This window comes from Ovis canadensis, chromosome 6 (genome assembly GCF_042477335.2).
Source record: "Ovis canadensis isolate MfBH-ARS-UI-01 breed Bighorn chromosome 6, ARS-UI_OviCan_v2, whole genome shotgun sequence".
NCBI classification, from domain to species: Eukaryota; Metazoa; Chordata; class Mammalia; order Artiodactyla; family Bovidae; genus Ovis; species Ovis canadensis.
The window spans coordinates 88,532,913-88,548,719 of NC_091250.1; the positions used below are offsets into that span (position 1 = coordinate 88,532,913).

The 15,807-nt window shown below is 42.9% G+C and overlaps 1 protein-coding gene across 1 annotated transcript; it reads right to left on the reverse strand.

The window, feature by feature from the left end:
- Positions 1–3,150: 3,150 nt before the first annotated feature.
- Positions 3,151–10,374, reverse strand: LOC138442556 (serine protease inhibitor Kazal-type 2-like). Its single transcript, XM_069594187.1, has 4 exons — positions 10,320–10,374; positions 9,456–9,499; positions 4,607–4,716; positions 3,151–3,223 (listed from the first exon to the last, which is right to left on the reverse strand). The coding sequence occupies exons 1-4, from the start codon at positions 10,372–10,374 to the stop codon at positions 3,178–3,180; spliced, it is 255 nt and encodes an 84-aa protein (XP_069450288.1). The 3' UTR covers positions 3,151–3,177.
- Positions 10,375–15,807: the final 5,433 nt, after the last annotated feature.

The window sequence follows — 15,807 nt, forward strand, 5'->3', positions numbered from 1 at the left end:
CTGTGGGAGCTATAGTAATTTGGCAGTCTAAAGGATCCAGTCATTGGCAAATGCATCAGGTATGATTTCAGATGTGTTTTCACATGGGATTGGTCACATTTCTATATGTCATAGAGATGCTGCTTCTCCCCAACTATGAAGAATGAAGAAACAAAGGCATTATGGGAAGAGCTAAGAATGAGTCATCTATGCCTCCAAACACTTTTCCTTCTATATCTTGTTTGTTGTCTGTGCCATCTAGATGTGTATACCGCACAACATAAATATGGGCGGCGGTGTCAGAGACAGTCTGGACAAGATCTAGAATGAGTTGGGAGGAAGTTGACTGTATCTTTAGCTGCTTTATCTGATCCTTTATTTTCTCAAGAGTTAATCTTTTTGGACTTCCCTGCTGGTCCACAGGTTAAGAATCTTCCTGGCAATGTAGGGGACATAGGTTTGATTCTTGGTCCAGGAAAATTCCATGTGCCACAGGGCAACTGAGCCCATGTGCCACAGCTACTGAAGCCCACATGCCTAGAGCCTGTGCTCAGTAACAAGAGAAGCCACCGCAAAAAAAAGAATTCTCAAGTTTTTTGATTTGTGAAAAGTGAAAGTGAAGTCACTCAGTCGTGTCCCGACTCTTTGAGACCCCATGGACTGTAGCCCACCAGGCTCCTCCATCCATGGAATTTTCTAGGCAAGAGTACTGAAGTGGGTTGCCATTTCCTTCTCCAGGGGATCTTCCCAACCCAGGGATTGAATCCAGGATTGAACCCGGGTCTCTCGCACTGCAGGCAGACGGTTTACCATCCGACCCACCATAGGAAAAATGTCCCACAGTCCACCTACTTCTTGTATATTACTTAAAAATTGTATATGAATTGATTACTCCTTTCAACATAGAAAAATAAAATTTCCTAAAAATAAACAAAAACTTCCTTCTGTAAAGTCAGCCTATGTGAATTATGTAATTTGTTCATTTAAACAATCCATTTATTGGCGATTGCAAATGGCTATCATTATGCATACATACAAAATAATGCTGTATAAAAAAACTTTAACAAAAAGTCTATTGAATATCAAGCTATTAATTATAGCACCTCAAAATTTCTTATCATTGTTATGACACATTTCTACATGTTAACATGTAGATAATCTGTGCCCTATTTTTGGTACTCTTATTTCTAAATCCACTTTTATTCTTTGAAACATTAAATTCAAATCCAGATCTAGATGGTAGAAACTATCTATCCCGTGTATTTGAGTGGGATTTGCACTTTAAACCAGTCTATGAAGATGATCTGAAGGGTCCAGGGAGATCTACCTGACCAGTCTTTTATAAACATAGTTACCCAGGGTGCTCTACTCTAGGGCATGCAAGGGCAGAGTAAAAGATGAGGTCCACATTTCTCAAGATGCATGTTTGAGCAGGCCACTCAAGATGGCTGTTCTCTTGCTCTCTGTACATCCTCTGCTCAGCCAGTCCCGCCCTGCTTCACTCACAGGACTATCCAATCCTAATTACAGGGTTCAGTCTGTAACTACCTGTGTGGCCCCAGCTGCTCGTTACCCCTGTAGCCTGACATCAATTCCCCCTATAAATGGCAGCCTCCCTCTCCCTGGTGCAGTGGAGGTTGCTGCCATGTCCTGCCTGCAGGTCTGCTCTCAAAAGTGACATGTCACCCCAAGACCCTTTAGCTTCTTGGCATTTAAGTTCCCCCACATACTTAGGAAGACTGTGTTCCAAAAGGTTAATATTGGTCACCTCTAGAGGCTAGTATGGGCAAGACTTTCATTTTTAAAATATATTTTAGTGTATTTTTAACTTTCTGAAAACCATATACTACTTTTATAAAACTTTTAAGCCAAAAATAACTACAGACATAATGTAGTTGTGGCACATTTATATTATACAACTTCCCACTTTATTGCCTCTATTCCACATAAGAACAGAGGTCTGGGAATTTGGAGACCAGGCTTCTAGTCCACACTGCTTCATAACCTTGGGCAAATTGGTTTGCCTCTGTGGGCCTCAGTTTCTGCCTCCTAAGAGGAACACTTGAACTAACTGTAGCTACTATTTCAGTAGTTTCCATGGACCAAGTGCAGTGCTAAGCAGTTTCCTCACAGCAGTTCCATGACTTGAGCATGATCCCTCTTTTCCAGATAAAAAAAACAGAAGCCCAAGTAAGTGTTGAAATCAGAATTTAAATTCATATTTAGTTCACTTGCCAAAGCCAGGTTTTTTCTACATACTCTCATCACCTCTTGCCTCTTGTCTCACAGTCTCCTGACCCTAGAATGTACTTAAACCTAGGACTTGACTCAAAATCCTCTGCCTGGACAATATGTTTCTAAATCAACCTTTGGTCACTTTTATTATTGCAACATCTATTTATGTTGCATCCGACTCTTAAGACAGAACATCTCAACCTCAGCACTATTGACGTTTTGGACCGAAAATTTCTTGGTTGTTGGGAGGTGTCCTGCTCACTGTAGAATGTCTGGTAGCATCCCTGGCTTCTACCTGCTAGAAGTCAGGAGCACCCACCCTACAAATTGTGATCCCCAAAATGCCTCCCAACATAGCCTCAGCTCTAGAAGAAGGAAAAGGGCAAGTTCCTGCATTAACTTGAAAGAAAAACTGCATTGGAAGGAATTCTAAAATCTTGTATTTTTATTGCATATTTTTTTGACTCTACCTGTTCAGGCTAGAGTCAATTTCAGCATCTCACATTATTTGCTCTGTGCACAACACTGTACCAATTACCATACACTCTATATCAAAGATTCAGGAAAATGGGAAGGAGAATAAACCTTGACCTCTCAAAAATGACTCTACTTCTTTAGTGAAATTCACCTCCGTCTGAGAGGAAAAGAGCCCTGTGAGGCTGAATGAGAATAGGGAACAGTGGTAACTGAACACAATGCTGATTTTATTCCAACTAAATAAAGCAATATATAAGTAATCTGGGCGATAAGCTTAACTCAAGGGGCAAATGCCAAGAAACAAGGACTTTTGTTTGTTTGCTTTAATTATCAATCACTGTCCATGGCTCTCTTCCACATCTCATCTCAGAAAATGTGGGTTAACAAGTCTCACACAAAGAAACACAGGAAAAGAGAAGTGGGGAAAATAAAATCCATCTAGTATGCGGGGATGTTTCTCCAATTTCTCTTCTGTGAACTGCTCCATCAGCAGGGTCCACTTCGGATTATTTTAATATCACGACCATCTTCCCTGAAAATTGACCAATCATAAAAACACATTTATTGAAACTGTCCCACAATCTGTATTAAAAAGACCCATGTCATTATACATTATATTCTTTCCCGGTTGACATTCATTTCTAAAGCTAAATCTAGGGCTTTCCCTGGTGGCTCAGTGGTAAAGAATCTGCCTGCCAATGTAGGAGACATGGGTTCTATCACTGATCCAGAAATATCCCATGTGCTGTGGAGCAACTGAGTCTGTGCACCACAGCTACTGAGCCTGTGCTCTAAGTTCAGGAACCACAACTAACGAAGCCCTTGCACCCTGGAGCCCAGGCTCTGCAACAAGAGAAGCCTCTACAATGAGAAGCCTGCACACTGCAATTAGGTAAAGCCCAAGCAGCAAAGAAGACCCAGCACAGCCTAAAATCATTAAATATATATATTTTTAAAGCTAAATCTAGGAAACAATGAAGGTGAAAACCCAACTCAGCCACTTTTTCCCAAACCTTAGGGCACATGTAACTACTCCCTACAAATCACTCTGAGAAGACCTGGTAATTTACTGAAGACTAAGTTCAGAGTCTGAACCCCTGAAATAGAAAGCAGTGTATCTGGAGGTGGAGTCATGGTCACCTAAGCTGGCCAGGTGTCTTACACAGAAGGCATCAGTATAATACACTTATTAGTGAGCATTCTAACAGGCAGAGTTACTAAGACCGGTTTTCTGACCAGTAGTGCAGGGTGTGTAGATCACCTGTACGTGGCTCCTGAATTCAACAGAATATTCACTATTCCACAGAGTTTAACTACTAAATATATTCTTTTCTTTTCTTTTTTTTTTGGCTGCTCTGGGTCTCTCTAGTTGCAGAGAGCAGGGACTGCTCTACAGTTGTGGTGCTTGGGCTTCTCACCGGGGTGACTTCTCTTATTGTGGGGCACAGGTTCTAAGCACACGAGCTTCAGTAGTTGCAGCACGTGGGCTCAGTAGCTGTGACTCTTGGGCTCTAGAGCGTGGGCTCCGTAGCTGTGGTGCACAAGCTTAGTTGCTCTTCAGTATGTGGGATCTTCCTGGACCAGGGATTGAACTCTTATCCCCGGCACTGGCAGGTGGATTTTTAACCACTGGTCCACCAGGGAAGTCGTAAATATGTTTTTAATTTTGGGAAACTACCCATCCCTGGGTAGTAACATCACTTAATTATCTGGTCTATAATCGATTAATCACACACCTCTTTTTCTAACCTTGACCTAGGAAAATTCACTGATTCTGTGTCTTTTTAAATATGCCTTAAAACAGAGCTACTTATGTCACATTTGATTATGTCCAAGAGCCACAACTTCCTAAGTAATCAAAATGCAAAAGAAGAACTAAAGAATATGTGCCTAGTTTACACTGAAAAATTGCTACCTGATTTTCATGCACAGAGTACACTCATTGGGATAAGTGGACAAATCACTTCCACACACGGGGTTGAAGTCCCGGGGACATCCTGGTAATGTATAGTGATGGCAGTTTGGCTAGAAAAGAGAAAGGAAGACAGCAATTGGTGAATAACTTGAGACGTTTTTAACATAAGAGGAGAGCAAAGTTCCACCATTAGTCACTCAGTCGTGTCCGTTGGGAACCCATGGACTGTAGCCACCAGGCTCCTCTGTCCATGGGATTCTCCAGGCAAGAATACTGGAGTGGGTAGCTAGTCCCTTCTCCGGTGGATCTTCCAGACCCAAGGATTGAACTCGGGTCTCCTGCACTGTAGATAGATTCCTCACCATCTGAGCCACCAGAGAATTCAAGCAAAGTCCCAAGTTTCCCTATATTTTCTAGAAATTTCCTACAGAAAAATTTCTATTTTACACACACACACACACACACACACACACACACATACAGACACACAGGTTTTTTTAAGCATCAGATGTAGTGTTGAAGCAATGAGTCAATACCTGCTATCTAAGATAAGGACCTCAGCAGGTTTATGTTGGCTGATTTTTAAATAAAAGTCCAAGATATGCCACCAATGTACTTTACTATCTTCCAGCTTCATAATCTGTTCTTCAGAGCAACTCCATGAGAATGTCCTGTTACATTCCACCTAATTCCGTGGCATAATGCCCAGACACACTCGGAAATGTAATCTTTTGTCTGGACTTGTAAGATACTAGCATTTAAGCAGTAGGAAAACAGTAGGTTCAGAATTAGACCTCAGGGCTTGTTATGGGCTTAACTGCATCCACCCAGAAAGATATGTTAAAGTTCTAACTCTTAGCACTTCAGAATATGACCACCTTATGTGGGATTAGTAGGGTCTTCATATAGGAAATTATCTTAAAGTAAAAAGTTTAGGAGAATAGGCCTTAATCCAATATGACTGGTGTGGTTATAAAAAGGGAAAATTGGGGCACTACCCTGGTGGTGAAATTCCCATTCAGGAATTCTTCCCTGGTGGCTCAGATAGTAAAGAACCCAGCTGCAATACAGGAGACCTGGGTTCGACCCCTGGTTCAGGAAGATCCTCTGGAGAAGGGAATGGCAACCCACTCCAGTATTCTTGCCTGGAGAATCCCATGGACAGAGGAGCCTGGTGGGCTACAGTCCATGGGGTCACAAAGAGTCAGACACAACTGAGGTAGCTAACACTTTTCTTCTCACTCTGGTGGTGCAGCAGATTAAAATTCACCTGCTAATGCAGGGGACAGGTTTGATCCCTGGTCTGGGAAGATTCCACATGCTGCAGGGCAACTAAGCCCATGAGCCACAACTACTGAGCCTGAGCACTGCAGCTCTGAAGCCCATGTGCCCAGAGCCTGTGCTCTGTAATGAGAAGCCCAAGCACCAAAAGGAAGAGCAGCCCCTGCTCGCTACAACTAGAGAAAGCCTGTGCAAAAAATAAATAAATATTTTTTTAAAACAAAAGGAAAGTTTGGACACAGAGTCACACACAGAGGCAAGATCATGGGAAGACACCAAGAGAATGCCATTTACAAGCCAAGAAATGCCTGAGGCTACGAGACACTAGGAGAGAGGATTGGAACAGATTCTTTCTCACAGTGTTCGGAAGGAACCAACCCTGCTGACACCTTGAGTTTGAACATCCAGCCTTGAGAACTGTGAGACAATCCATCTCTGTTGTTTAAGTCACTCAGTTTGTGGCTTTATTACAGCAGCCCTAACAAACTGATATTGAATCATGGAACTCCACCCTCAGATTCGACGGAATTGAGGCCAGAGAGGTAATATGTCTTGCTCACAGCCTCTAGTCTCCAGCAGGACCAGGACCAGAACTGGTCACAGTGTTCACACCATAGCGTGCAGAGGCTCACTCTAATAACAGGTTGAATATATGACCTGCTGTATTTGTTTTGTTTTAGTAATAGTGATCGTCTTTCCTCACTTCAGAACAAGTGTTTAGTACTCTGAATAAATGAAATATACCTCTTCCTTCATATCATGTGGATTCATAGAGACCTAAGTAGGACAGGGCATTGGCCAAACTCTGAACTAAAGAGAAACTTTTGACCCTTTCCATCCTTCGTTCAGGCCTCTATCTCCATTTAGGAGCCTGATGTATTCTTCCTGCTCTAGGCTCACTAAGATGATGGCTTCCAGGACGGCTTCCACAGGAGACTAGATAGTCTCTTTCCAATGAGATTGGGACAACTAGTAATTGGTCATTTAATTGAAAAAGTCGATTAAAGTAGGGAAACAATAACAAAAATTATAACATACCCTAAACATTTTCTCTTAAAACATATCAGTTCAGTTCAGTTCAGTCACTCAGTCGTGTCTGACTCTTTGCGACCCCATGAATCGCAGCACGCCAGGCCTCCCTGTCCATCACCAACTCCCGGAGTTCACTCAGATTCACGGCCATCGAGTCTGTGATGCCATGCAGCCATCTCATCCTCTGTTGTCCCCTTCTCCTCCTGCCCCCAATCCCTCCCAGCAGCAGAGTCTTTTCCAATGAGTCAACTCTTCACATGAGGTGGCCAAAGTACTGGAGCTTTAGCATCGTTCCCTCCAAAGAAATCCCAGGGCTGATCTCCTTCAGAATGGACTGGTTGGATCTCCTTGCAGTCCAAGGGACTCTCAAGAGTCTTCTCCAACACCACAGTGCAAAAGCATCAATTCTTTGGCGCTCAGCCTTCTTCACAGTCCAACTCTCACATCCATACATGACCACTGGAAAAACCATAGCCTTGACTAGACAGACCTTAGTCGGCAAAGTAATGTCTCTGCTTTTGAATATGCTATCTAGGTTGCTCATAACCTTTTTTCCAAGGAGTAAGCGTCTTTTAATTTCATGGCTGCAGTCACCATCTGCAGTGATTTTGGAGCCCCCAAAAATAAAGTCTGACCCTGTTTCCACTGTTTCCCCATCTCTTTCCCATAAAGTGATGGGACCGGATGCCAAATAAAAACAAAATTGCCAATCTTTCGATGGAAAGACAATGAGTCACATGGCCAGTTGTAATGCTACCTACACTAAGACAACCTCCTTGCAGCTTGGTATGAGCACACGATCAAGGGCAGGCCAATGGGATGCAAGTGGAATTACTGTGCGCAGTTGCTTCTATGTTTGTGTTAGTCATTCAATTGTTCCAACTCTTTTCAACCCCATGGACTATAGCTCACCAGGCTCCTCTGTCCATGGGATTCTCCAGGCAAGAATACTGGAGTGGGATGCCACTCTCCAGATTCTCCAGGCTGAGGAGTCTCCCTTCAATTCACCACCCAGGGACTGAACCTGGGTCTCCTGCATTGCAGGCTGATTCTTTACCACCTGCTAGGAACCTCCTTTAAAAGAAAGTTGGGGTTTGTCCTCTGCCTCCCCCAATTTTTATTTTGCCCATTCCTCCATCCTGCTTCTGGAATAGGAACTCTACGCTTTACAGACCAGGATGACAAAGTCCACATCCTAGGATGGCAGTTCTGTGAGCTGTTATTTTGAGTCCTTGTTTTCTGCAGCTGAATCTAATCCTGACACGACATAAGACTTTTCCTGCGAAATGTTTCAACTAATTAGAGTGCTGTGTGCTGTCACTGCAAAAATCATACCCATAATAAATCATCCATGATTTCTTCTTTTGTTTTAAATGGGATTTCTCAACTGCATTCGTATTTTGGACCAGCTAATTATTTGTTGTGTGAGGCTGTCTCGTGCATGGTAGGGTGTTTAGTAACATCATTGTTCTCTATCCACTAGATGCTAGTTACAACTTCCTGGTCATGATGATCAAAATGACAATCTGTCTCCTGAGGGGTAAACCTGCCCACTTTTTAAAATATGGTGAGAATTTAAAGACATTGGTACAGCAAGGTAATATACAGTTAAAAAATAATTCCCCAATTATTTACTGTTGTTTTACTACACCTAAGTCAATTTTTTAGAATTTGTCTTTTAGCAAGTTTTTCAAAAGCATCTGACACATTTTCCATATAAACATTTTCACTTATTTACCCTCATGTTCATGCTGTCTCTACATTTTTTATAAATTAAGACTGTGGCTGGCATAATAGGTTTGTGAACACAGATACTTGAGTCTTGGTAAGAATACAGCTCCACTCAAGGGACACAAACTGTATGATTTACACGAGAGTAGTTAAACAAGAGGGTGGTCTGTCTCTAACCAGTGAGTAATTGACATGCTGTGGGAATGGTTAGAGAGAAAGCAGAGAATCATATGTGAGTTGCTTAAATAGAGAGTGGCTGATCCAAATATGCCCTCCTATCCATTCACATAGGACACCTGCTTTTAGTTCCCACCTCCAGCCTCCCCATGCCAACAGCCTCAATCAGGGCACACCTGATGCCTTCCCTTTTCCCCGTTACAAAGCTTTCCCACTCCTCTGCTTTTGAGTCTCAGCTAAAACACAAGTGACATGGCTGACTCACTTGCTACATTAAGGAGTGAATAACTAGGTTTTGCTTGCTTTCATCTGGTTGGCCTTTGCTTCCACAGCTTAATCTGAGAATATACATAAAATATCTAGTACAACATGTAACTTCTGGGCATAGGACCTTCTAAATCATCAAAGGAGATATTAAAAGGAAACAAAGCCCTGAGGCCTTCAAGGCCTGAGCAATTTTTAACCAAAATTTATACTGTGATCTGTATCAAAAAGCCTGCCTAAGAATCTGGCTTCTAAAGAATCAGTCAACTGTCTCAAAAGTGGCAGACCTGAAAACCAGCCCCCACCCAAACCACTGTGAGCTTCATTGTTTTAGTAGAAACAATACAAGTGGTTTCCTACTTACTGTACTGTATTCTGAAGGTTGACCAAACTGAGCATTGGAAGAGGCTACAAAAAGGAAACAGACATTTTAAAGGACGTGCTTATTCATAAGGGCTTTTTTTTAAAAAAATTCAGCTTGTGATTTAGACAGACTACGTGTCTCCCTCTCCCTCACATGTCCAGCTTTTTTGACTCCTTCCTAAAAAGTCAATTCAACTGTGTTCTGGCACCTCTCCTAGCAGGCACACAGAAAACACTTGGAACCAGTTCTATATCTGACCACCCTAATAGGATTGCTTGGGAAACTTTGGAGGTACTGAATAAAGGTTAGAGAAGTAACTCAATAGTTCACAATGTTGTTTTCCTCTGTGGTCGAGATAATAAGTACAAAATTTGACATTGGGTGTTATCACTTTAACTCCACTTTCAACAGACATCAAGTCTGGCTGGACTAAAGCCGCCTTCTCACAAGCCCCACGGTGCTTGGCGCACTTGGCATTCACAATTTCTGATTCCTGCACATCTGCTGCTGAGGTTCTGCTGCTGAGGTTCTGCAAGGAAGGCCCCGGGTACATAAAAACCTGACTCCTAACCTTGGATTCCAAAAAATCCACTTTAAGGGAGAAAGAGCAGCCTGGGAAGAAGCCCAAGCAGGAACTAAAGGCTGTTGCTGGCTCCACAATGCCACCCCTCAACCCCGAACACGAACATCCCCAAATTCGTGTCCCTAGGCAACTGCGGGGCGGGCCGGAACCGCCAGTAACGGGTGCGTGGAGGGACACAAAAGGACCCCCAGGCCTCGGGGAGGGATAGTAGCGGGCAAGACCCCCTTCTCGGTAACTCCTTGGCTGGTCCTCCGGACACCAGAGAGACTTGTGAACGTTACCGGCCGAGTCCCACCAGACCAGGAACAAAACCAAACGCAGCGCCTTGAGCGCCATCATGCCTCCGCGGCCGGCCGTCGGGTCCCTGCGCTCCAGCATCCACGCGACCAGGACGGCTCCCACGCGACAGGGCGGGATGAAGGGGGGCAGGGGAGGTGGCAGGGAGGAAGGATGAGCGGGAAGCGGCGGGGGCGGGGCAAGAAAGGGCGCGTGGCCGTCGGAGAGGAAGTGGGGAGGGGAAGACAGAGGAAGCATGGTTGCTAGTCCCCGACTCCTCGCTCTGCCTAGAATGAGAGCAAGCGATTGAAGAAGCCATCTCTCCCTGCAGCAGACAAGGACCTCGTAAGAGCCCTGGATAATCTCGTGGGCTGTCAGTCATCCTCAGTTTCTTCAGCATCTGCTCTCTACCAGGCAGTGTGTGGGGCTGAAAACAAAGGAGGTGCCTGCTCTCTGGAAGCTTTCTGGTGTACACGTTGGAGATGAGGTTACCCATGGAACTCTACAACAGATGAATACAGTAATTTCTGAAAGTGCTAGAGAGTGGTGGGGGTAGGGGAGGACTTTGGGAGATCAGGAAAGCCCTCACCGAGGTGACATTTAAGCTGAAAGCTAAAGGATGAGAAAAAAGCCTAGTGAAGACCGTGAGGACAAATATTCCAGGCTCAAGGAAAAGCAAGTGCAGAGACCTGGAGACTGGAGCCAACTCAGTGTGCTCAGCTGGACCCTAGGTGAGGGAGGGGGCCGGAGAGGGAGTTGTAACCACAAGGCCTTGAACACAGGTGGTGATGTAGGCCCCTGATAAGGGATTTGGATTTGTTCTGATTGCAGTGGAGGATTTTAGGCAAGGTCATGTCCCTGCCATGACTTATCTTTTAAGATAATGGATGAAGAATGAAGGGGATAGGTAAGGGTGGAGGCAGGGAGAGAAATCAGGCAGCTTGTGCAGTAATCTGGGCAAGGGATGATGACAACTGGAGTTAGTGGGTAACAGGGGCCTGCTGAGAAGTGATCAGATTCAGGGTTTTGTTTGGAGGCGGAACCAACTGGAATAAAGATAAGAACCAAGGATGCTTCCTGGGATTTTGTCCTGAACAGGTGATGCCATTTCTGTGGGGAAGAACTGGTGGAGAAGATGCCTATTAGAACTCCAAGTGGACACGTGGACTAGGCATTTGGAATTACAAATTTGGAGCTAGAGATATAAACTCAGAAGTCATCAGCATATCAACAGTATTGAAAACCGTGGACCCAAAGCCCAGGGAAAGAGTACAGCAGAGGTCAGAGGTAAGAGTTCTGGGGCACAAGCCTGTGAAGGAGGAAGAAAACCAGGCTAGAGTCAGGGATTGCTGAATCGCGGAGCAGGGCTGCAACCATGTCAGTTGCTGCTGTGAGGTTGGGAAGTAGGAGGACTGAGCATTGCTACAAACTTTGACGAGGTATAGTCCCTGATGATCTTGATAAGAGCTTTTGCAGAGAAGTGATGGCATCCAGAGCCCAGATGGTCTGTGTTGAAGGAATGAGGTGAGAAAGTGGTGACAGGATGTTGATGGCTATCATGAGTTTGGCTATGAGAGTGAAGCCAGATGTGGGCAATAAATGGCCCATGAAACCTGCATGTCTTCTGGGGATCATGTCAAAAACCCTCCAATATCTTCCCATCTCCAGTGTCTTAGGAAGAGAAACCGAATTTCTTGCTATGGCCTCCAAGGCCTCTGCTGGTCTCTTACTGCTTTCCCCTGACTCACTCTTCCCCAACCCCAGTGGCCTTCTGCTCCACCCGAGCACTTTGCACTTCCCTTTCCCTCTGCCTTGTTGTTGTTCAGTCGCTCAGTCATGTCCAACTCTTTGCAGACCCCATGGACTACAGTATGCCAGGTTTCCCTGTCCTTCACAATCTCCTGGAGCTTGCTCAAACTCATGTCCATTGAGTCGGCAATACCATCCAACCATCTTGTCTTCTGTCATCCCCTTCTCCTCCTGCCTTCATTCCCAGCATCAGAGTCTTTTCCAATGAGTTGGCCCTTTACATCAGGTGGCCAAAGTATTGGAGCTTTAGCAACAGTCCTTCCAATGAATATTCAAGACTAAGTTCCTTTATAATTGACTGGTTTGATCTCCTTGCAGTCCAAGAGACTCTCAAGAGGCTTCTCCAGTACCACAGTTCAAAAGCATCAATTCTTCAGTGCTTTTCTTCCAAGGAGCAAGTGTCATTTAATTTCATGGCTGCAGTCACCATCTGTAGTGATTTTGGAGCCCAAGAAAATAAAATCTGTCACTATCTCCATTGTTTCCCCATCTATTTGCCATGAAGTGATGGGCCCAGATGCCATGATCTTAAGTTTTTTGACTGTTGAGTTTAGGCTAGCTTTTTACTCTCCTCGTTCACCCTCTTCAAGAGGCTATTTAGTTACTCTTTGCTTTCTGCCATAAAGGTGGTATCACTGCATAGCTGAGGTTATTGATATTTCTCCCAGCAATCTTGATTCCAGCTTGTGATTCATCCAGCCTGGCATTTTGCATGATGTACTCTGCATGTAAGCTAAATAAGCAGGGTGACAATACACAGCTTTGATGTACTCCTTTCCCAATTTTTTTTTTTTTTTAATTTTTAGTTTTTTATTTTTTAAATTTTAAAATCTTTAATTCTTACATGCATTCCCAAACATGAACCCCCCTCCCACCTCCCTCCCCAGAACATCTTTCTGGGTCATCCCCATGCACCAGCCCCAAGCATGCTGCATCCTGCATCAGACATAGACTGGCGATTCAATTCACATGATAGTATACATGTTAGAATGTCATTCTCCCAAATCATCCCACCCTCTCCCTCTCCCTCTGAGTCCAAAAGTCCGTTATACACATCTGTGTCTCTTTCCCTGTCTTGCATACAGGGTCGTCATTGCCATCTTCCTAAATTCCATATATATGTGTTAGTATACTGTATTGGTGTTTTTCTTTCTGGCTTACTTCACTCTGTATAATCGGCTCCAGTTTCATCCATCTCATCAGAACTGATTCAAATGAATTCTTTTTAACTGCTGAGTAATACTCCATTGTGTATATGTACCACAGCTTTCTTATCCATTCATCTGCTGATGGACATCTAGGTTGTTTCCATGTCCTGGCTATTATAAACAGTGCTGCGATGAACATTGGGGTACATGTGTCTCTTTCAATTCTGGTTTCCTCGGTGTGTATGCCCAGAAGTGGGATTGCTGGGTCATAAGGTAGTTCTATTTGCAATTTTTTAAGGAATCTCCACACTGTTCTCCATAGTGGCTGTACTAGTTTGCATTCCCACCAACAGTGTAGGAGGGTTCCCTTTTCTCCACACCCTCTCCAGCATTTATTGCTTGCAGATTTTTGGATCGCAGCCATTCTGACTGGTGTGAAGTGGTACCTCATTGTGGTTTTGATTTGCATTTCTCTAATAATGAGTGATGTTGAGCATCTTTTCATGTGTTTGTTAGCCATTCGTATGTCTTCTTTGGAGAAATGTCTATTTAGTTCTTTGGCCCATTTTTTGATTGGGTCGTTTATTTTTCTGGAGTTGAGCTGCAGAAGTTGCTTGTATATTTTTGAGATTAGTTGTTTGTCAGTTGCTTCATTTGCTATTATTTTCTCCCATTCAGAAGGCTGTCTTTTCACCTTGCTTATAGTTTCCTTTGTTGTGCAGAAGCTTTTAATTTTAATTAGATCCCATTTGTTTATTTTTGCTTTTATTTCCAGAATTCTGGGAGGTGGATCATAGAGGATCCTGCTGTGATTTATGTCTGAGAGTGTTTTGCCTATGTTCTCCTCTAGGAGTTTTATAGTTTCTGATCTTACATTTAGATCTTTAATCCATTTTGAGTTTATTTTTGTGTGCGGTGTTAGAAAGTGATCTAGTTTCATTCTTTTACAAGTGGTTGACCAGTTTTCCCAGCACCACTTGTTAAAGAGATTGTCTTTACTCCATTGTATATTCTTGCCTCCTTTGTCAAAGATAAGGTGTCCATATGTGTGTGGATTTATCTCTGGGCTTTCTATTTTGTTCCATTGATCTATATGTCTGTCTTTGTGCCAGTACCATACTGTCTTGATGACTGTGGCTTTGTAGTAGAGCCTGAAGTCAGGCAAGTTGATTCCTCCAGTTCCATTCTTCTTTCTCAAGATTGCTTTGGCTATTCGAGGTTTTTTGTATTTCCATACAAAGCTTGAAATTATTTGTTCTAGTTCTGTGAAAAATGTGGCTGGTAGCTTGATAGGGATTGCATTGAATTTGTAAATTGCTTTGGGTAGTATACTCATTTTCACTATATTGATTCTTCCAATCCATGAACATGGTATATTTCTCCATCTATTAGTGTCCTCTTTGATTTCTTTCATCAGTGTTTTATAGTTTTCTATATATAGGTCTTTAGTTTCTTTAGGTAGATATATTCCTAAGTATTTTATTCTTTTCGTTGCAATGGTGAATGGAATTGTTTCCTTAATTTCTTTTTCTACTTTCTCATTATTCGTGTATAGGAATGCAAGGGATTTCTGTGTGTTGATTTTATATCCTGCAACTTTACTATATTCATTGATGAGCTCTAGTAATTTTCTGGTGGAGTCTTTAGGGTTTTCCACGTAGAGGATCATGTCATCTGCAAACAGTGAGAGTTTTACTTCTTTTCCAATTTGGATTCCTTTTATTTCTTTTTCTGCTCTGATTGCTGTGGCCAAAACTTCCAGAACTATGTTGAATAGTAGCAGTGAAAGTGGACACCCTTGTCTTGTTCCTGACTTTAGGGGAAATGCTTTCAATTTTTCACCATTGAGGATAATGTTTGCTGTGGGTTTGTCATAGATAGCTTTTATTATGTTGAGATATGTTCCTTCTATTCCTGCTTTCTGGAGAGTTTTTATCATAAATGGATGTTGAATTTTGTCAAAGGCCTTCTCTGCATCTATTGAGATAATCATATGGTTTTTATTTTTCAATTTGTTAATGTGGTGAATTACATTGATTGATTTGCGGATATTGAAGAATCCTTGCATCCCTGGGATAAAGCCCACTTGGTCATGGTGTATGATCTTTTTAATGTGTTGTTGGATTCTGATTGCTAGAATTTTGTTGAGGATTTTTGCATCTATGTTCATCAGAGATGTTGGCCTGTAGTTTTCTTTTTTTGTGACATCTTTGTCAGGTTTTGGTATTAGGGTGATGGTGGCCTCATAGAATGAGTTTGGAAGTTTACCTTCCTCTGCAATTTTCTGGAAGAGTTTGAGTAGGATAGGTGTTAGCTCTTCTCGAAATTTTTGGTAGAATTCAGCTGTGAAGCCATCTGGACCTGGGCTTTTGTTTGCTGGAAGATTTCTGATTACAGTATCAATTTCCGTGCTTGTGATGGGTCTAAGATTTTCTATTTCTTCCTGGTTCAGTTTTGGAAAATTGTACTTTTCTAAGAATTTGTCCATTTCTTCCACGTTGTCCATTTTATTGGCATACAACTGCTGATAGTAGTC